The following is a 22,390-nucleotide window of genomic DNA, read 5'->3' as shown; positions in this document are numbered from 1 at the left end:
AACATTTTACTTCGTTTTCGTAAACATGCTATAGTCATAGCAGGAGACGTTGAAAAAATGTACCGGCAGGTGTACATTAAAGAAGAACATCGTGACCTTCAGAGGATATGTTGGAGGTTTTCTCCAGATCAGCCGATAAATATTTATCGACTCAATACCGTCACTTATGGGACGGCACCGGCATCATTTCTAGCGGTGAGGTGTTTGCAACAAATGGGCATTGATAATAAAGAAAGTTCTCCCATGGCTAGTCAGGCCATATTGAACAACTTTTACATGGACGATTTGCTATTAAGCACGGAATCAGTCAATGAAGCCAAAAATTTGAAGGTTCAAATCAGCAAAATTCTGAAAGAAGCTGGATTCATTTTAAGAAAATGGACTTCAAATCATACGGAAGTTCTCAACGATGAAGAGGACAGAGCGGAAATAGAACATTATTTGTCAGACGATAAAACTACGAAGGCTTTAGGGTTGTTGTGGAATTCGGAACGGGATATTTTACAGTATAAAATATCGATTGATGATTCTCAAACTAGAGCGACAAAACGAACAGTTTTATCCGTTACAGCGCAAATATTTGATCCTTTAGGGCTTGTAGGACCTGCAATCATAAGGGCTAAGTTAATAATGCAAGAGCTTTGGAAAATGAAATTAGGTTGGGATGAGTCACTTCCCCTTGATCTACACACGTCATGGGTTAGGTTTAAACAAGGTATAAAGAAATTGGATGAATTGGAAATAACACGTCAAACTATTTGTACGAATCCTACAGAAATTCAATTGCACTGTTTTTCAGATGCGTCTGAACTTGCATACGGGTCAGTAATTTATATTAAATCCACTAATCAAAATGGGTCCCAGGTGGAATTGATTTGCGCCAAGTCAAGGGTAGCTCCCGTGAAAACGCTAAACTTGCCACGGTTGGAATTATGTGCTGCTTTGTTAACAGCCAAGTTGGCACGCGAAGTTTTGGATTCTTTAAAAATAAGGTTTGACAAGGTTCAATTTTGGAGCGATTCTACTATCGTGTTATCATGGTTAAGTGAAGAACCATACCATTGGAAAACTTTCGTGGCAAATCGGGTAGCTGAAATTCAGCAATTAACTCAGGGACATCAATGGCATCATATATCGTCTCAGGACAACCCAGCTGATATCATATCACGAGGGGTAGACTCAGAAGTCTTGAAATCATGCAGCTTATGGTGGAATGGGCCGAAATGGTTGGTAAATGACGAACAGTCATGGCCAATTTCTAGGTTCAAGGTGCCCGTAGATATTCCAGAAGTAAAGGTTATTCGGCAAGCGTTTAGTGTTAGTATTGAAACAGACTTATTTCAGAGGTTTTCTAGTCTTACGAAATTACAAAGGGTTGTAGCGTATTGTATAAGGTTTACTCGGAATTGTAAATCTTCCTCATCAACCAGGTTTTCAGGACATTTAACTGTGGATGAAATGCAAAATTCTCTTAAAGCATTAATTCGGCTAGCTCAACAGCAAGGTTTCGAAAAGGAAATGTATGTGTTACGCAAGTCCAAACCAATACCGAATTCAAGCAAAATTTTAGCTTTCAATCCGTTTTTGGATGACATGGGTCTCATAAGAGTAGGCGGCCGACTACGCAACGCAGATATTTCCTACGATCAAAGACATCCGATTTTATTACCAAAAAATCATTCTTTTACAAAACTTATCATTTTACACGAGCATTACAAACACTTGCATGCTGGATCCCAAGCTTTATTGGCAAACGTTCGTTTAAAATATTGGATTTTGTCTGGACGAAGCACTATAAAACGCGTTTTACATGAGTGTGTCACTTGTTTTAGGGTTCGACCAGTAGAGTTTAAACATATAATGGGCGATTTGCCAAAATCTCGTATAACACCCAGTCGACCCTTCACCAATTGCGGAATAGATTATGCTGGTCCTTTTGGAATTAAAGCTAATAAGTTGAGGGGGCACAAGGTCCTTAAGGGGTATTTGTGCGTTTTTGTTTGTTTCGCCACAAAGGCAGTTCATTTGGAGTTGGCTAATGATTTGACTACAGAAGCATTTATGAACTGCTTTAAAAGGTTCACTGCTAGACGGGGTATATCACAAAATATTTACTCTGATAACGGGACAAATTTTGTGGGCGCTTGTAATGAGCTGAAGGCACTTTATGGATTTCTTCAAAATCCTTCAACGCAGTCAAAATTTTCAGACTATTTTACTGAAACATCAATTAATTGGCATTTTATCCCTGCACATTCTCCACACTTTGGTGGTCTGTGGGAGTCAGCAGTAAAGTCTGCAAAATTCCATCTAAAACGAATTATGGGAAATAATAATTTCACCTATGATGAATTTAACACTGTCATAACACAGGTAGAAGCTTGTTTAAATTCCCGTCCACTTATCCCCCTATCCGAGGATCCTGATGACCTAAACATACTCACACCTGGGCACTTCTTAATTGGCTCATCTTTGTCCGCTCTACCGCAAGAAGATATGAGTCTACTAAACGTTAGCAAACTCAAGCGATATCACCAACTGACTCAAATGGTACAGCACTTCTGGGCTAAGTGGTCCAAGGACTATTTATCGCAACTTCAGCAGAGGAGCAAGTGGCGTGCTTCTTCCTCCAAAAGCATTCTTCGGCCTGGTACCATGGTAATCCTAAAGGAGGATCACCTACCTCCACTGAAATGGCAGCTGGGACGCGTTGTACAAGTGCATCCTGGCGATGATGGAGTGGTGCGTGTAGTATCGATTTTGACTTCTAAAGGAGTGTTTAAACGTGCTGCTTCGAAGGTTTGTGTTTTACCGATAGAACTCCCGGACTAGTTTGTAAAGTGATGTTTACTGTTGTACTTTTAGCTGCGGAAACCTCCTTTGCAATATTTTGATTTTTTTTAATGTTTTGTTATTGGTTGAAAGGTAAACTCTTTCAAGGGAGGCGGCATGTTCAGTCAAACTGTTACTTAGACAATTTTTTTGTGCGACGCCTCTGGAGGCCTGATGCATAGACATTTTCACCACGCCGCGCTGTGTGCCGGGAAGTCTGCGCACTTCACCGAAAAGACAACATGCGGCGGCAGTACTGATGCGAAACTCATTGCATACACATCAAAAACTTTTACTTGTTACTCTGTTCACGTTTTAGTTGTTGTAAAATACATATCATAAGTGAAGTGGTATTTTCATTAAACTTTACCACATAACTCAGTTGATCACATTCAACATTACAGTTGGGTTTTTGGTGTGATCCGCTGATTTGGTCTACGCCGAAAGAGTGATTTGAACGTCATTCATCATTCCTACCCAAAAGTTGAATTTGGTTGATTATAATTTTTGTTTTCCAGGGTACGTTAACACACAGTGTTTGCGAATATTGGTTGTGTTAGGTATTTTCGTCAATTCCGAGTGATTGTAGCTGTTTTACCTTCTTGAAATTCAATAATTAAATTATTACAAATTGTTCATTAATATTTACCATGATAGATCAACATTATTATGTACCAGAAACTTACAAGTACTATATTAAATTAATACTTATCAATTATATACAAGATAAAGGGTTGCTACTTCTACTTTATATTAAAGTTTAATACATTACTTCAGGTAATTATACTTTATATTTTATGAGAACAATAAAGTACTCAAAAATACTTCATTTCACATGATTTGATTTCTCTAGGAATCAATAAAGTCTGGTCGTAAATTCATTTCCATTTTTGTAGCCACATGTTATGTGATGGAATTGGCCTATACTTGATAAAAATCCATAACAACACTTCACTGGACACTTCACAAAATCGCACAAAATTTAGAAGTTCTCTGTTTTTCCCACATATCTCGCAACCAAAAACCATAGTCGATTTTTCGATTTATTTAGCCCTATATATTCAGAAATGAATATTACACATTTCTAAAAATATTTTCCATACGAATATACCGAGGTGATGGTTACAGATAACTATTATATTATTTTGTTTTATATTTAGAAACTTACTCAGTCAGATACTTATAATACCCAAAACATCGATCAATATGCTACTAATAATCTGAAGTGCATGAATAACAACCGAGCGATAAGATTTGCCAGAGCACTGTTCAAAATGTTTGTAACATTCTATGATAAATTTTCGTATTGTGGACACTCGGCGATTTTGAAAAAATTTTTGACTGTACTCACCTATTTTGATGCGTAGATTAAGAATCCGAAAGAAAAAAGCGGCGCTCTCCCTTATTTAAAAAGTTACGGCCCTTCAAAGTTCAGAAAAGGGCAACTTTTCAGCCTTCTTTTTCACCAAATAAACTATTTAAAAACACAAGCGTTTATTCACTAGGTCACCTTTACACCTTATTCCTCCTTCTTAGACACTTTTCACTTCAATAATCTACATTTTTCTTATAAAAAACTTAATCTAAAAACGAATGATTCTCCTGGTGACACTCTTATATTTGTAGGTTAGATACTAGTGACATTTCAGAAAAAAACGGTTGGTATTTGTCGTCACCTACTATTTTAAATTCGTAGATTTGAATTTTTAGTTTGATGTGAGAGAAAAATACAAAATGAATTTGAACGAAATTCATAATTTAGTGAAAGTAAGAAATAATTTAATTTTATATTTGGTTCAAGTAGGAGTGTTTGCAGCAACAATACGTTGTACTAATTGCAATTGCAAACTTTACCCACAACTCATACTCACTAGGATTATTTTGCGGAATATAAGCTTCTGTCAGTTTATTTCTTAAATCCATCTTACCTTAATGGACTACCAAAAACCAATTTACGAGCTAAAGAATGAAGGCAAAAAACATTTGAATTACTTTATGATAATTGACTGCATCAGTCGTACCAACCATATGATTAACCTTAAAAACGTAAAATACAGTGATATGTAATCAAAAAGCAGCTCCGTACATTTTTTAACATTTTCATAAGAAAAATGTTGATAATTGAAGTGAAAAGTGTTAAAGAAGGAGGAACAAGGTGTAAAGGTGACCTAGTGAATAAATGCTTGTGTTTTTAAATAGTTTATTTGGTAAAAAAGTTGCCCTTTACTGAACTTTGAAGGGCCGTAACTTTTTAAATAAGGGAGAGCCCCGCTTTTTTCTTTCGGATTCGTAATCTACGCATCAAAATACGTAAGTATAATCTAAAATTTTTTCAAAATCGCCGGGTGTCTACAAAACGAAAATTTACCCCTATTCAAAGCCCATATTGTTTATTTTAATCATTTTTATTCATGTTACGGTTATTTATACAAATAGACGTCAACTACTATAGTTCTCTTCTTCTGTTGTTCAGTCATAGACTTTATTTCAATAGTGCAGTGTAACGTAGAGTGAGAAGTGAGGTACAGAGAGAGAGATGTATATACTTTTAGTAATGTCATACATAGAATCGGTGGGTTTTGTGTATATGAATAATTCAACAGGTGGCAAAACTGTCTGAAGTTTGAACCGATACCATTTATATATGTAAAAGATGAAGTTTTGAAAGGGCCTTATGTGAGCTTGGCTTCGTATAGAGAACGCGTAGTGGCGATTCAAATATTTTTTTTGAAAAGCATCCATCAGAATAACTTCCAACTTTTAAGGCATTTATAGATATGAATTTAGAAGTGGATTATATGAAATCATATTCTGAATTTGTTGATTGTAACTAATCGTAGAGTCTTTAGGATATTTTTCACAATAGTTTTTTTAGTATTATACTTCTGTATGTCAAAAGCATAGGCTGGCTACTGCTGCAGACTGCCCGAATTCCGGATCTCAAAAATCGGAGGAGTCTATTTGGAGAAATGTAAAACAAGAGCCTTGAGTTTTCTTGATGGTTTCTGGAAAGAGGATTTCGATCAGATATTGTAAGGTTTACTGTATTAAACCCTAGGGTGAAACCCTGTATTATTTCTATTAAGGACATCATTGGAAAGAGTAGAAATTTTCAGAACATTGATACTCTGATCTCCTTACACAGTGACCATTTATTTTCAGTATTGATTTAGTATTTTTGTTCGTCAATTCATTTCAAGGTTGGGGATGCAGAACCCTGTTAAAACTCTCAAGTAAACTGTATTTCTTGTTTTATTAGTACCTATGCTTGAAGTGTCTTCTATACCGGTGTAACAAAGTCGGTCTACAGTGACAAGTGTTGAAAGGGGGTACAATATTTCTACAAATTTCTGTAGATGACGTTCAAATAAGAGCTTTCCTTTTGGTAACCCTTTTCAGCGCTTATAATTGAATTTCTATATGAAATCGAAAACCGACCTGTGCCCTTGTCTCCGCAAATCAAGAGCTAGTTATGTCAATTGGGCATAAATACCGCTCAAGATCAAGAAACTAGTAATTTAAAGTTACAATTCACGAAAATTGAAATTCTGCATTGTATTATAAATACCGTGCGAAAATTAGTTCATATTAGGATTTATTGAAAGCCTCCCACAAATGTTTTGAGAGACATATCCTTCAAATTTCACTCGAAAGATTATTTCAATTTAACCTCTCCTCTGCATGATCATCTAGACTGTCGTGAATATAAAATATGAAAAATCACTTGACATATCGAGGTCAGACATTTTATATTTTTCTGTGGCTAAACGAAAAGCAAGTGACTGAATTCTTTTATTTTTTCCAGCCGACACTCTTGTCCTCACAACCCGGATGACTACACCGACCATTTGCACCCTGACGGGCCATTCCTTGGCAAACCAAAGGACGAATACAATGCAACTAAAGGCGAGAGGTACCCTGTCAAAATCCCCGAAGATCATCTCAAACCGGAAGGAGACTTCGTCAAGCGCGAACCCACCAAATGGGCACCGGGCGAACGAGCGCCCGTGAAAAAGCCTCAGGATAATCTCCGACCGGAAGGCGAATTCGAACGACCGGAAAAACCAAAGTGGTCTCCTGGTGAACGTCCCGAACAAAAGCGCCCCGAGGATAACCTGAAACCTGAGGGAGAATTCGAGAAGTACAAACCAGAAGAGTGGAAACCAGGCGACCGGGCTCCAGTCAGAAAACCACACGACAATTTGAAACCTGAGGGCGACTTTGAGAGGCCCGAAAAACCAAAGTGGTCTCCAGCCGAAAAACCCAAACCAAGAAAACCTGAGGACAACTTGAAGCCGGAGGGAGACTTTGAACGCCCAGAGAAACCCGAGTGGACTCCAGTAGAGAGGCCCAAACAAAAACGCCCTGAGGACAACCTCAAACCTGAGGGAGAGTTCGAAAAGTACAAACCTGAAGAGTGGAAACCAGGCGACAGGGCCCCAGTTAGAAAACCACACGATAATCTGAAACCTGAGGGCGACTTTGAGAGGCCCGAAAAACCAAAGTGGTCTCCAGCCGAAAAACCCAAACCAAGAAAACCTGAGGACAACTTGAAGCCGGAGGGGGACTTTGAACGCCCTGAGAAACCTGAATGGACCCCAGTAGAGAGGCCGAAACAAAAACGCCCTGAGGACAATCTTAAACCTGAAGGAGACTTCGAGAAATATATCCCAGAAGAGTGGAAACCAGGCGACAGAGCCCCTACCAAAAAACCTCATGATAATTTGAAACCCGAAGGAGACTTCGAAAGACCTGAGAAACCAAAGTGGTCTCCTGCAGAAAAACCGAAACAAAAGAAACCCGAAGACAATCTGAGACCGGAGGGCGATTTTGAGAGACCCGAAAAACCGAAATGGTCTCCAGCTGAAAAACCTAAACAAAAGAAACCGGAGGACAACTTGAAACCAGAAGGCGATTTCGAAATTCCAGAGCGAGAAGAATGGAAACCAGTGGAACGACCAAAACAGAAAAAGCCCGAAGATAACCTCAAACCAGAAGGCGACTTTGAAAGACCCGAAAAACCCAAGTATTTGCCCAGCGAGAGGCCTATAGCAAAGAAACCGAAGGACAACTTGAAACCCGAAGGTGAATTTACCGGAGAGAGAACCGTCATCGATGATTACAGAGAGATTCGAGGAGAGAGAGCTGATATTATTCGCCGTGAAGACAACATTATTATAGAGGGAACGTTCACAGGTGAGTGCATGCAGGTTTTATGCAAATTTTGCAATAAATTGTATATTTGTTTCTATTCCAGATGAAACTACAAATCGGGTTGACTTCACCGGCGAACTAGTGCCGAGACCTAGTCCAGTCAGGCGCAACACATGGACCAAAATTGAAGGCGAATTCATCGACGACACAACGACGAAATCAGAATTCGTCGACTACACTTCGACCGTAGAACGAACTATTGTGAAAAAACGACAGGATAATCTCACAGTAACCGGCGATATGACGTTTGATACGTCTTCCACCTTGGAATATACAGAAAAAACGCCTCAGGTTGACAGGCGCAGGCGAACTTGGACCAAAGACGACGTTGACAAATTCTATTCCACTCAAGACACTGAAGTTACAACAACATCGCAAGATGTTTACAAGACTTTTGATACTACTGATTACCGACAGACGGTTGTGATTCACCGTGATAATCTCAAACCGGAAGGTGATTTTGAACGCCCTCAGAAGCTCGAGTGGTCTCCTTCTGAAAGACCAAAACAAAAAAAACCAGATGACAATTTAAGACCAGAAGGCGATTTCGAACGACCAGAGAAGCCAAAATATAAACCAGCAGAACGCCCAAAAGCTTCAAAACCAGAAGACAATTTGCGCCCAGAAGGTGACTTTGAACGTCCTGAGAAACCAGAATGGTCTCCTGCTGAAAGACCGAAACAGAAGAAACCAAATGATAACCTGAAACCAGAGGGTGACTTTGAACGACCGGAAAAACCCGGATGGTCTCCAGCGGAAAGACCTAAACAGAAGAAACCAGATGATAACCTCAGACCTGAAGGAGACTTTGAAAGACCTGAGAAACCTAAATATCGACCAACAGAAAGACCGAAGGCTTCAAAACCAGACGATAATTTGAGACCAGAAGGCGAGTTCGAACGTCCTGAAAAACCAGAATGGTCTCCTGCTGAAAGGCCAAAACAGAAAAGACCAGATGATAATCTACGACCTGAAGGAGATTTTGAAAGGCCAGAAAAGCCTAAATATAAACCATCAGAACGACCAAAAGCTACGAAACCGGAGGATAATTTGAGACCAGAAGGTGATTTCGAACGTCCAGAGAAACCCGGATGGTCTCCAGCTGAGAGACCGAAACAGAAGAAACCAGATGATAACCTCAGACCTGAAGGAGACTTTGAAAGACCTGAGAAACCTAAATATCGACCAACAGAAAGACCGAAAGCTTCAAAACCAGACGATAATTTGAGACCAGAAGGTGAGTTCGAACGTCCTGAAAAACCAGAATGGTCTCCTGCTGAAAGGCCGAAACAGAAAAGACCAGATGATAATCTACGACCTGAAGGAGAATTCGAAAGGCCAGAAAGGCCTAAATATAAACCATCAGAACGTCCAAAAGCTACGAAACCGGAGGATAACTTGAGACCAGAAGGTGACTTTGAACGTCCTGAGAAACCCGGATGGTCTCCTGCAGAAAGACCGAAACAGAAGAAACCAGATGATAATCTTAGACCTGAAGGAGACTTTGAACGACCTGAGAAACCTAAATATCGACCAACAGAAAGACCGAAGGCTTCAAAACCAGACGATAATTTGAGACCAGAAGGTGAGTTCGAACGTCCTGAAAAACCAGAATGGTCTCCTGCTGAAAGGCCAAAACAGAAAAGACCAGATGATAATCTACGACCTGAAGGAGATTTCGAAAGACCAGAAAAGCCTAAATATAAACCATCAGAACGTCCAAAAGCTACGAAACCGGAGGATAACTTGAGACCTGAAGGTGACTTTGAACGTCCTGAGAAACCAGAATGGTCTCCTGCAGAAAGACCGAAACAGAAGAAACCAGATGATAATCTTAGACCTGAAGGAGACTTTGAACGACCTGAGAAACCTAAATATCAACCAACAGAAAGACCGAAGGCTTCAAAACCAGACGATAATTTGAGACCAGAAGGTGAGTTCGAACGTCCTGAAAAACCAGAATGGTCTCCTGCTGAAAGGCCAAAACAGAAAAGACCAGATGATAATCTACGACCTGAAGGAGATTTTGAAAGACCAGAAAAGCCTAAATATATACCATCAGAACGTCCAAAAGCTACGAAACCGGAGGATAACTTGAGACCTGAAGGTGACTTTGAACGTCCAGAGAAACCCGGATGGTCTCCAGCAGAACGACCGAAACAGAAGAAACCAGATGATAACCTCAGACCCGAAGGAGACTTTGAAAGACCCGAGAAACCTAAATATCGACCAACAGAAAGACCGAAAGCTTCAAAACCAGACGATAATTTGAGACCAGAAGGTGAGTTCGAACGTCCCGAAAAACCAGAATGGTCTCCTGCTGAAAGGCCAAAACAGAAAAGACCAGATGATAATCTACGACCTGAAGGAGATTTCGAAAGACCAGAAAAGCCTAAATATAAACCATCAGAACGTCCAAAAGCTACGAAACCGGAGGATAACTTGAGACCTGAAGGTGACTTTGAACGTCCAGAGAAACCCGGATGGTCTCCAGCTGAGAGACCGAAACAGAAGAAACCAGATGATAACCTCAGACCTGAAGGGGACTTTGAAAGACCTGAGAAACCTAAATATCGACCAACAGAAAGACCGAAGGCTTCAAAACCAGACGATAATTTGAGACCAGAAGGTGAGTTCGAACGTCCTGAAAAACCAGAATGGTCTCCTGCTGAAAGGCCAAAACAGAAAAGACCAGATGATAATCTACGACCTGAAGGAGATTTCGAAAGACCAGAAAAGCCTAAATATAAACCATCAGAACGTCCAAAAGCTACGAAACCGGAGGATAACTTGAGACCTGAAGGTGACTTTGAACGTCCAGAAAAACCCGGATGGTCTCCAGCAGAACGACCGAAACAGAAGAAACCAGATGATAACCTCAGACCCGAAGGAGACTTTGAAAGACCCGAGAAACCTAAATATCGACCAACAGAAAGACCAAAGGCTTCAAAACCAGACGATAATTTGAGACCAGAAGGTGATTTTGAACGTCCTGAGAAACCAAAATGGTCTCCTGCAGAAAGACCAAAACAGAGGAAGCCAGATGATAATCTTAGGCCTGAAGGAGACTTTGAACGACCTGAGAAGCCTAAATATCGACCAACAGAAAGGCCAACAGCGAAAAAACCAGATGATAATTTGCACCCAGAAGGTGAATTCGAACGTCCGGAGAAACCTGGATGGTCTCCTGCTGAAAGACCAAAACAGAAGAAGCCAGACGACAATCTCAGACCTGAGGGAGACTTTGAACGACCAGAAAAGCCTAAATATAAACCTTCGGAACGTCCCAAAGCAACCAAACCAGAAGATAATTTGAAACCAGAAGGAGATTTCGAACGTCCAGAGAAATCAGAATGGTCTCCAGTAGAAAGACCGAAACAGAAAAAACCTGAAGACAATCTACGGCCGGAGGGAGACTTCGAAAGACCAACTCCCACTAAGATGGGACCAGCAGAACGCAGAAAGCCTATTAAACATGACGACAATCTTCATCCAGAAGGTGATTTCGAACGTCCAGAAAAACCAGGATGGTCTCCAGCTGAAAGGCCAAAACAGAAAAAACCAGATGATAACCTGAGACCTGAAGGTGAATTCGAAAGGCCTGAGAAGCCCAAATACAGACCATCAGAACGACCGAAGGCAACAAAACCGGATGATAACCTCAGACCAGAAGGAGATTTTGAACGCCCCGAAAAACCTGGTTGGTCTCCTGCGGAAAGGCCAAAACAGAAGAAACCAGATGATAACTTGAGACCTGAAGGTGAGTTCGAACGTCCCGAAAAACTTGAATGGTCTCCTGTAGAAAGGCCAAAACCAATAAAGCCGGATGACAACTTGAGGCCTGAAGGTGATTTTGAGCGTCCTGAGAAGCCTAAATATAAGGCATCAGAAAGACCAACTGCAAAGAAACCCGAAGATAATCTACGCCCTGAAGGAGATTTCGAAAGACCAACGCCTACTAAGATAGGACCAGCAGAGCGCAGGAAACCTATTCGGCATGACGATAACCTTCACCCAGAAGGCGACTTCGAACGTCCAGAGAAACCAGGCTGGTCTCCAGCTGAGAGGCCAAAACAAAGAAAACCAGAAGATAATCTGAGACCAGAAGGTGATTTCGAAGTTCCAGAAAAACCAAAATACAAACCGGTAGAGAGACCGAAGGCTTCTAAACCAGATGACAATTTGAAACCTGAAGGTGACTTCGAGCGTCCCGAGAAACCAGACTGGTCTCCTGCTGAGAGACCAAAGCAGAGGAAGCCAAATGATAATTTGAGACCCGAAGGTGAATTTGAGAGACCTGAAATCAAGGAAATAGGTCCTGCCGAGCTCAGAAAACCTATCAGACACTCAGATAATCTTAAGCAAGAAGGAACCATGCAAATTGTGAGAAAGGACGATTATAACGTCATCAGAGGTGAGCGAGCGGAAATAATTAAACATGAAGACAATCTCAAAACCGAAGGGGAGTGGGATATCCGCCGAAGGGATGATTTTAGAGCAAACAAGATAGAAAAGAGAACTCAAGTTGTCAAACACGAAGATAATTTAAGAATGGACGGAGACTTCACTGACAGTCGCACAAGAGACGACTATACAGTCGTCAAGGGAGAGAGATGCGATGTTATTCGTAGAGAAGATAATCTCAAAATCGAAGGAGAGTGGGATATACATCGTAGAGACGATTACACCGCAAAGAAAATCGAAAGGAGGACCCAAGTCGTCAAACACGAGGACAACTTGCACATGAACGGCGAGTTCACCGACAGTAGATCTCGAGATGATTACACTGTCGTGAGAGGTGAAAGATGCGACGTAATTAAGAGAGAGGACAATCTCAGAATGGTTGGCGAGTTTAACGAATACAGAAAACGCGATGAGTACACCACCCACACCGAAAGGAGGGAAGTTATTCGACACGAAGACAACCTGAAGCTCGAAGGAGACTTTGAAAGGCCTACTCCCACAAAAGTTGGTCCGGGAGAGAGGCGAAGACCAATCAGGCACGACGACAATCTCCACCCAGAAGGAGAGTTTGATAGGCCAGAGAAACCTGGATATAAATCTGCGGAAAGACCGACGCCTAAAAAACCGCAGGATAATCTTAGACCAGAAGGCGAGTTTGACAGGTCTACCCCAACGAAGTTTACTCCAGGAGAGAGGCGTACGCCAATCAGACACGAAGATAATCTTCATCCGGAAGGAGAGTTCGAAAGACCAGAGAAAACTGGATACAGACCTAGTGAAAGACCAACACCTAAGAAACCGCAGGATAATCTCAAGCCGGAAGGCGAATTTGAAAGAACCCCTTCGAGAAAGATAGGTCCAGGCGAGCGCAGAACGCCTATCAGACATCCGGATAACTTACACCTTGAAGGAGACTTCAGCAGACCCGAGGAACCGGAATATCGACCTGTGGCTAGATCTACTCCCAAGAAGCCTAAAGACAATTTACGCCCCGAAGGTGACTTCGAACAACGTACACCTTCCAAGGTGGGACCCGGAGAGCGCAGGACACCGATCCGTCATTACGACAATCTCAAGCCAGAAGGAGAGTTCGACAGACCGCCCAAGCACGGATATCAACCAGGAGAACGACCCACCCCTAAGAAACCCCAGGATAATCTTCATATGACCGGGGAATTCCACGACACGACCGTTAGCAGATCGCATCATACTGTCGTCAGGGGTGAGAGAGCAGAAATAAAGAAACACGAAGACCATCTCAAAGTCGGAAACGGCACGATGGAGTGTACTACGACGACGCGCGAAACGTTTGATCGAACGCCGAAGAAAGGCGGACCCGGTAGTCCTGCCACTCCCACAGGGCCTGTCATAAGTAAGCGCCGCCACATGGAGTCACACATTACACTTGGCAGCGACGTTACTAACATGCAGACCACCTCCGAGAGTAACTACAAGACCTACACCCGAAGAACCGACAACAGAACCAGCATCGACGTTACCGATAACAAGATAGTTAGCAATACGGAGAATATTAAACAGTCCACCAAGGTGACGGACAATAGGGACACACGACGGGTGACACAATCGACTACGGATGTTTCCCCCGATACCAGCACCGGACCAGATGGTGCTGCTCTCATCGTCGTTCGGAAAGTAACGACAATCAAAGGAGGACATAGAGACGATACTGACAGAAGTCATGAGGAGAGAAGCACGACTAAGGTGACCAAGTCGTCCTCACACAGAGACGTTAGACATGAAGAACATAACGTCAGTAACGTCAACGTCGTCAGACAGAACAACATCATCCATTCAAGCAGCCACAAAGACGTTTCTAACGTCACGAACGTCAATCGACAGAACAATGTCATCCACTCTTCCAGTAGCCATACAGACGTTTCTAACGTCACGAACGCCATTCGACAGAACAACGTCATCCACTCACATACAGACGTTTCCAACGTTAGCAACGTGGTCCGGCAAAACAACATCGTTCACTCCACCAGCCACAAAAACGAAACCTCCAAGCATGTATCCGAAAAGCAGACGCATCACAGGAAAAGTGGCGTGACGTCCGAGGAGATTAGTAACCAGATCCTCCACCGAAAGGGCTTACACACGTCCACGGAGGCCCTTCACGCTACCAGTTCTTCCGCTTTGGATATGCGAAAGTCTGTATGCAACTTGCACGATCAAGGCAGAATCGTGAACAGTGACAGACACAGCCTTAGTTCGATTCATCGGTCGAATCAGGAATCGACTGGGGCGAACAGACGCAGCGTGCAATATCAGACGGTGGAGCGCCCGCAAAAGGTTGTCAGGAGGGACAACTTATCCGTTGGTGGGCATTTTTACGGGCAGTCAGAGGCAAAGTCTTACGGAGAGTTCACGAAGCAGACAAACGTCCAACGGGTTGAGCGGATCAACAGAAGGTCGAACGTATCGAATATAACGCTGGGTGATAGCAATGTCCACGTAGTGACGTCATACAAGAAGGAGTTTGCTCCTAGAAACGTTGGGCCATGTCCTGCTGTGCTAGTCGACGCTCCAAAAGGGCCATTCAAACATACCAGAGATACCAAATCTCACAAATTCTATATGCCGTTGATCACCAAGTGAATTTACTTGAATTATTTTCTATAGACTGTTGTTGTATTAATCATTTAACATTGTTACATTCCGTCAATTGTTATATTTAGGAACGGATATATGTATATCGATAGATCGAGAATAACAAACGCAATACTTTCACCTAAGCTTACGGTAGGGGTTTCATGTCTTGTTGGGGCTCAGATGATATAACTATTTTTATAAGCCTACAGAAGCTTACCCTCTAGCTTTTATTATTATAGAAGTCAAATACTTTATGAATAAAGCTTTTATTTTTTATATATTTTTTTCATTAATTTTTCTTTAATCAGACGGAAAAAAGACCAGTTTTTTATTTTCAGAGTTTTCATACTATGATTTTTGTTTAGTAACTTCGACTCGATCATTCATAGTCTTTTTTCTGTGGGATCAAAGTTGCATTACTTTCATGTTGATTCGTTTTCTCTAGTACAACTTTAGTGGAATAAAGTTGTTACTGCTGAGATCGTTAAATTTGGCTGAGATTCGACGACACCATCAAATAAGGAAACTTATATGTGCAGGGTGTAGTTTTAATAAAAACCGGTATTCATATTTTGTGTGTATTATTTCGTAGCTTTGTACTGAACTAAACAAGTCAATGTTGAGGAATTTAGTTTCGAAAAAGAAAATAAAAATTCCAAACAACTTTTAAATAGATATAACTTTGAAAACCATCAGTTATACGTAAAGTTATCTTTATGTTATACATATAACTTTGAAAACCATCAGTTATAGATGAAGTTATGTTTATTTTTTAATTTTTTTCTGATATCAATTTATTGAACTATAGTTTTCCTCGATGAAATACATTTTTCACCATTCTTTTTCGAATACGCATACAATGAATTTTAACAAATTTCAAATCATGGGAACCTATAAAATGTTCAATCCTAATAGCACAAAACACTCTAAGAAGAGGCCTGAATATCGTTTGACAGTTTCATATAAAATTCCAAGAAAATCTCAACTTACTTACAAATTTTACACCAAACTGTTTTCGGATAAGCGACCGTACAAAATTCTGAATAGTTTTACACGAATTCATTCTTTGGACCTTCCACGCACATTCATAAACTTAGGGAATGAGGCATTTTCACCTCAAATTTAACCTCACCCTTAAATATAACCTATATCTTCATTATTCCAATTAAAACTTATTCTGTGAATTATGCATGTTTTTCTGTCTTAATTCACGACGGATGTTGAATCACACCTAACACACATAAAGATCACCCTGGTAGATTTTTCCAGTTGCTCAGAAATTCTCCGAAGTTAGTAAATTGATTATCTACAGATCGAATGCAAACTTTTCACTCTTCATCAATACACAAAGTAAATTAGCCGGAATACGTTCAACTTCTATTATCAAATTATATTGCTGTGACCTGGAGGTTATGTAAGATCTTATGAAGTGTATCTCAGTGTATAACAGAGGCCTGAGCATTCAACAACTCTGAAATTACATATGAATCAATGAGATATAAATTAGAAAAAACTTCAAAATGTGAGAGTAAAAAAGTTGATGAGGTAAGTATATAGGTACTAGTACTATGTACTAGCGCAGCGTTATAGAACAGTGCTTTCAAAAAAATTGTTCTACAGCGCCATCTAGTGGCGAGTTACAAAAAAATTGATAGCCTAAAAACCTTCTCTATGAAAAATTACTTATACATGTCAAGTTTCATCACGATCGGTTGAGCGATGTAGAAGTTTATCACTTACCAACCAACCAACATTCTCTTTTATATATTAGATTAATTCCAATAATCATACTATTCAGGTGAATGGCACATTTCCCGTTTATTACTGGAACAGATAAAAAGGGTTTTGCCTTTTCAACAATTTAGCATCCTAGGACTTACCAGTATGGAAAAACAGGGGTAAAAAGGTAATTTTCATATGTAAACGAACCCTTTTTACCCCCACGGCGGGGCCCCAGTTGGAATATTTGAAAATCCTTTCTTGATGCGCACCTCAGACCTAAGAAGCACCAATATACCAAATTTCAGCTCCCTAGGACTCGCCAGTATGGAGAAACAGGGATGAAAAGGTAATTTTCATATGTAAACGAGGCCTTTTTACCCCCACAGGGGCGCCTCAGTTGGAATATACGAAAATCCTTTCTTAGTGCGCACCTTAGACCTAAAAAGCACCTATATACCAAATTTTAGCTTACTAGGACTTATCAGTAAACAGGGATAAACAGGGATGAAAGGTAATTTCCCTTTTTATCCCCACGGGGGCGCCCCAGTTGGAATATTTGAAAATCCTCTCTTGGTGCGCATCTAAGACCTAAGAAGCACCAAATGTTAGCTCCCTAGGACTCACCAGTATGGAGAAACAGGGATGAAAAGGTAATTTTCATATGTAAACGAGCCCTTTTTACCCCCACAGGGACGCCTCAGTTGGAATATACGAAAATCCTTTCTTAGTGCGCACCTTGGACCTAAAAAGTACCTTTATACCAAATTTTAGCTTACTAGGACTTATCAGTATGGATAAACAGGGATGAAAAGGTAATTTTCATATGTAAACGAGCCCTTTTTACCCCCACGGAGGCGCCTCAGTTGGAATATTTGAAAATCCTTTCTTGGTGCGCACCTCAGACCTAAGAAGCACCAATATACCAAATTTCAGCTCCCTAGGACTCACCAGTATGGAGAAACAGGGATGAAAAGGTAATTTTCATATGTAAACGAGCCCTTTTCACCCCCACGGGGGCGCTCCAGTTGGAATATTTGAAAATCCTTTCTTGGTGTGCACCTCAGACCTAAGAAGCACCAATATACCAAATTTCAGCTCCCTAGGACTCACCAGTATGGAGAAACAGGGATGAAAAGGTAATTTTCATATGTAAACGAGCCCTTTTTACCCCCACGGGGGCGCCCCAGTTGAAATATTTGAAAATCCTTTGTTGGTGCGCACCTCAGACCTAAGAAGCACCAATATACCAAATTTCAGCTCCCTAGGACTCACCAGTATGGAGAAACAGGGATGAAAAGGTAATTTTCATATGTAAACGAGCCCTTTTTACCCCCACGGGGGCGCTCCAGTTGGAATATTTGAAAATCCTTTCTTGATGCGCACTTCAGACCTAAGAAGCACCAATATACCAAATTTCATCTCCCTAGGACTCACCAGTATGGAGAAACAGGGATGAAAAGGTAATTTTCATATGTAAACGAGCCCTTTTTACCCCCACAGGGACGCCTCAGTTGGAATATACGAAAATCCTTTCTTAGTGCGCACCTTAGACCTAAAAAGTACCTATATACCAAATTTTAGCTTACTAGGACTTATCAGTATGGATAAACAGGGATGAAAAGGTAATTTTCATATGTAAACGAGCCCTTTTTACCCCCACGGAGGCGCCTCAGTTGGAATATTTGAAAATCCTCTCTTGGTGCGCATCTAAGACCTAAGAAGCACCAAATGTTAGCTTCCTAGGACTTACCAGTATGGAGAAACAGAAATGTGTACATTTTTACTTTTAGACTTTTAGAATGTTACATCTACGATAGTTTTGTACATATCTTGAAAGGAATTCTTCTTCATAAAATATGACAATGAATTTGATGACACTACATTAACAAAGACCCTGCATATTGCAAATCTATAAAGCCTCCAATAAAGTATGTTCTCAAATATTCTGAAAATACATCAAACACTAGAACAAAATATTGCGATTCATTTTACGGCAGCAGTTCCAATTATTTTATTTATCAACCAAATTTTTATGGAAAAATAATTAAAAAACGCCCTGTATCATATAAGCGTATATCTGAAGTACCAATGAAATAATTTCCATATTCCCAATAATGCTTCAGTTCGGCTCTTACCTCATTATCAATGTGACAGCTAAATTGTGACATCACAAGACAGAAACATCACTCTCATTTTTTACGATGAGAGTAGATACTTCGAAACTTTATTTATTTACCATTTTATTAGCATTATACACCACCTCCAAATCACATGCAAGTAAGGAATTCGGTAGTTGGAGGTAAGCGCTTTCATACCAGTTCAATATTCCGTTGATGCTCTGACCTGAAATAATTCTAGCTCTGATAGTGAGACAGATATTGGGAGAGATGACACTGTGAATATACACGAAAGTTACAGACCTAGACACAAATACAAAACTGGCACAGACCAATTTTCCAAAAGATTCGTCGGGAGCAAAAATGAAATGCAAAATAGTAAGGGTCTGGAGTGCGCCGTGATGTATAAAAATAATGAGCCGATCGGGATATTACAGGTAAGTTAGCGAATTTCAGAGTATGCGGAGGTATGACCATCAAATATATGGAGCTTTGTTATGTTTTTACTTCGTTTTGTGATCTCCACATACTCCGACATATCTGTTCTGCCCCATCTTTGTAACTTGTTGAATTTGCTAATCTGAAGTTTGCTCTCCCCAGACTATGGTCTGGTGGCCACAGATGGCCACCATGTTCACACACAACTATTATTTGCAGTACCGTGAGCCATGTCACGTAGTAGAAACAATCAACCTTCGACTAGATGAATTTTCGCGAGAAAAATATCTGGCCCAATGTGTGTTCGAACTCAGGACTCCAGGGTAGATATTCGGACACTTGTCCGCTGCGTCAATTCACCATTAACAGGTTTTTTATTCTTTTTCTAGCTCATCAATACAGATAGCTCATTGACGCGTAATCTTCTTTGAATAATCGGATCATTGATAGACTGTACTGATTCAGTGTGAAAATCTGTTTCAGCCTTACGAAGAATCTTACAGATTCTTACCGGTCAACGGAGAGCCAACATTAGTCGATATAAACCCACTGCCAACTAAACGAAAATCAATAATGGATTTTCTATACCCTAGCGAGGTTGAAGAAGATTACTATGAAGATGGCGTTGGCTTTTCTGACGAAAGATACCCCTCGGTATTTGCAAAATTCAAAATAGACAGTAGATTAGATAGATCGCTTAGTCCTAAAACTAACTCCAGCAAGAGAGCTAAGAAGAAGAGAGAATCGTCGGATGACGAACTAGTATCCATCAATGATGAAGTTGAGGAAGAACTGAGGAATATTCTGGGAGATATAGGACTGGTGGACGATTATCCTAACCAGGATAACAAGCGTAAAGTGGAAGACGAGAATTTGGAGCTTGGAACCAACAAGATTGACATCGCAAAGGAAACTAGAGAAAAACGTAATGACCTCAATTCTGCTTTTCCAGTAGAGAGAGGAAGTACCAATGTTACCAAATCGAACGTGGGTGGGGTTGAACCTCTTCTATCGCTCAACGAAAAAGAAAACCAAGCAGACTCCGATGTAGAAGATCATCGCGATAAGAGATCTGAAGAAGCAACGGTTGATCATGTCAAAGATGATATGCCCGTGTTAGAATACAACACCGAAAAAATCGAGGAGAATACCAACATCGATGATTATGGAAAACGAGTAGAAAGAGAGATAAGGGATAAGATACATAAGTTAAAAGAAGAAGTTAAGAAAGAGATAGAGGAACTCAGAAAGGCGAATGCTATTGAAAAGGAAGATTCAGAAAAAAAGGAAAAGCAAACCCTGAATGATGATGAAAATAGCGATATCGATCCAATCGTCAGTGATAGTGGGAACGATGACATTCATATCCGCCGAAAAAGAAATATTCAATACCACCGATCCGAAGAAGATAACGAAGACATTACAGTTTTGGAATCCAACCAGATGCCACGAGATAATGAAAGAAATTATCAATCTAGGTACATTTTCCTGTAATAATCAATCGGTTGAGTATATATTTTCCATTGTTGTAGGTCTTTAAAGGAAGCTAACGTGGATTATGATACCAACGAAGAATATGAAGACAATAACGTTATGATGAGACAACCTAGCATGGAAAACGAAAATGACTACTCAGCTAATGAATACGAGCCCAAGTTCATGGAAAAGAACCATATCATCGAAGACAGTGAAAACGAAGATAGTGGTAAGGAACTATATACATTGTGGAAAATTTCAAATTTTCTATTCGACAAGTTTTTGTTATTTCAATACAGGATTTTTAGAAAGGCCCATCTAATGATTACAATGAATCGGGCCGAATTTTTTACAGAACTTCGAAATGCATTTCGAAGTTACTAATACTGTCAACGTTAACTCTTGGTGTTTTTTGCAGGTGATATTGGTAACCACTTTACATCAAACGAGAAATCAGGTTGCAACTGCGATAAAAACTCCGGAGATTGCAAATGTGTCAATGGACATTCAAAGTCCCAAGATTTAACTTCAGATGAAGAACATCTCATGTCGTCCGCAAAACATCATTGCGATTGCAGCAAAACCGACAAAGACTGCAAATGTGGAAACACGTTTGCTGATTTTAAGCGACTACCGCCACAAGAGATCTCGGAATATGACGACGATGCTGAAATTCATCGAAAGTTCTCAACTGAGAAGAAAAATGTCTTGAGGCGACTTCACGAAATAATTAAGAATAGAGAAGATCCTGGGTACAAAAGCAGAGAGAATGGCCAATTTAGACGGGCAATTAAGGCAACGAAGAGAGAAATCAAGGAGCCCTTCGAAAATGGCGAATATTTCGTGGACTTGCAGCCAAGCATTTTCAAACTCTCGTCATCGGAAAACTCGCAAAACTCGATGACATCTCAACGCTGGCCCGTCAAACGTCACCTTGCCACCGTTAGACAGCTGAAAATGTTTCCCCACTCTCGCTTTAGAAGGCGCGTGCAGAAAGATGAAAACAATAGAGAGCCCAGGCAGCTCATAGATATGTCTGAAGAGGATATTTTTGGTGCTCTACCTCAAAGTTACGAGGGAGAACTCGCTCGGTACAAAAGAGTAAAACGTGCTAAGAAAAAGTAAATTGAAGCGGTGGTGATCAAAAGATAATGGATACTACATAAGAATAAATAATAAGGCTTAAAAATGACAGTATCTTAATGATAGGTGTCAGCCGAATGAGATATATCTTGCGAACATCCAGATTTATGAAATTCTACAAACTTCAACGAGAAATTGATGAGGTCTAATATTAACTCCAGTTTGAATAAATGTCATGTTGAATAAAATTTCCTCAACTCTTGTGGATAATTTGCCTCGAAATAATGGATGGATTTTTATTTATTTCTACCACTTTCAGGCATGTGATGAAGTTGGCCGATTCTTGATGAAAGTCCGTAACTTATCACTTCTTTGTGACATTTTCACATGAAAGTTCACAAAACCGCAAACAACCACTATAGGTGTTTCGT

The 22,390-nt window shown here is 40.4% G+C and overlaps 2 protein-coding genes across 2 annotated transcripts in view; both read left to right on the top strand.

The window, feature by feature from the left end:
• Positions 1 to 15,399, top strand: part of Sdb (SAXO downstream of blistered) — a 54,973-nt gene extending 39,574 nt beyond the window's left edge. Inside the window, exons 3-4 of the mRNA XM_074186277.1 lie at positions 6,638 to 8,028; positions 8,090 to 15,399. Of these exons, the coding sequence (XP_074042378.1) occupies positions 6,638 to 8,028; positions 8,090 to 15,129 (8,431 nt within the window). The 3' untranslated portion in view covers positions 15,130 to 15,399. The remainder of the gene's footprint in view (positions 1 to 6,637; positions 8,029 to 8,089) is intronic.
• A 3,576-nt stretch (positions 15,400 to 18,975) lies between these two features.
• On the top strand, positions 18,976 to 22,221 carry LOC111507484 (uncharacterized). The gene is made up of 5 exons (XM_023162786.2): positions 18,976 to 19,144; positions 19,204 to 19,399; positions 19,884 to 20,878; positions 20,933 to 21,105; positions 21,295 to 22,221. Exons 1-5 carry the CDS (start codon positions 19,047 to 19,049, stop codon positions 21,999 to 22,001), a joined length of 2,169 nt encoding a protein of 722 aa, XP_023018554.2. The 5' UTR covers positions 18,976 to 19,046; the 3' UTR covers positions 22,002 to 22,221.
• Positions 22,222 to 22,390: the final 169 nt, after the last annotated feature.

The sequence above is a fragment of the Leptinotarsa decemlineata genome, unplaced genomic scaffold, assembly GCF_025532065.1.
Source record: "Leptinotarsa decemlineata unplaced genomic scaffold, Ldec_3_MD MMD2_tig00078422_RagTag_RagTag, whole genome shotgun sequence".
In the NCBI taxonomy this organism is placed as follows: Eukaryota; Metazoa; Arthropoda; class Insecta; order Coleoptera; family Chrysomelidae; genus Leptinotarsa; species Leptinotarsa decemlineata.
This window is presented reverse-complemented; position numbering and strand designations above follow the sequence as displayed.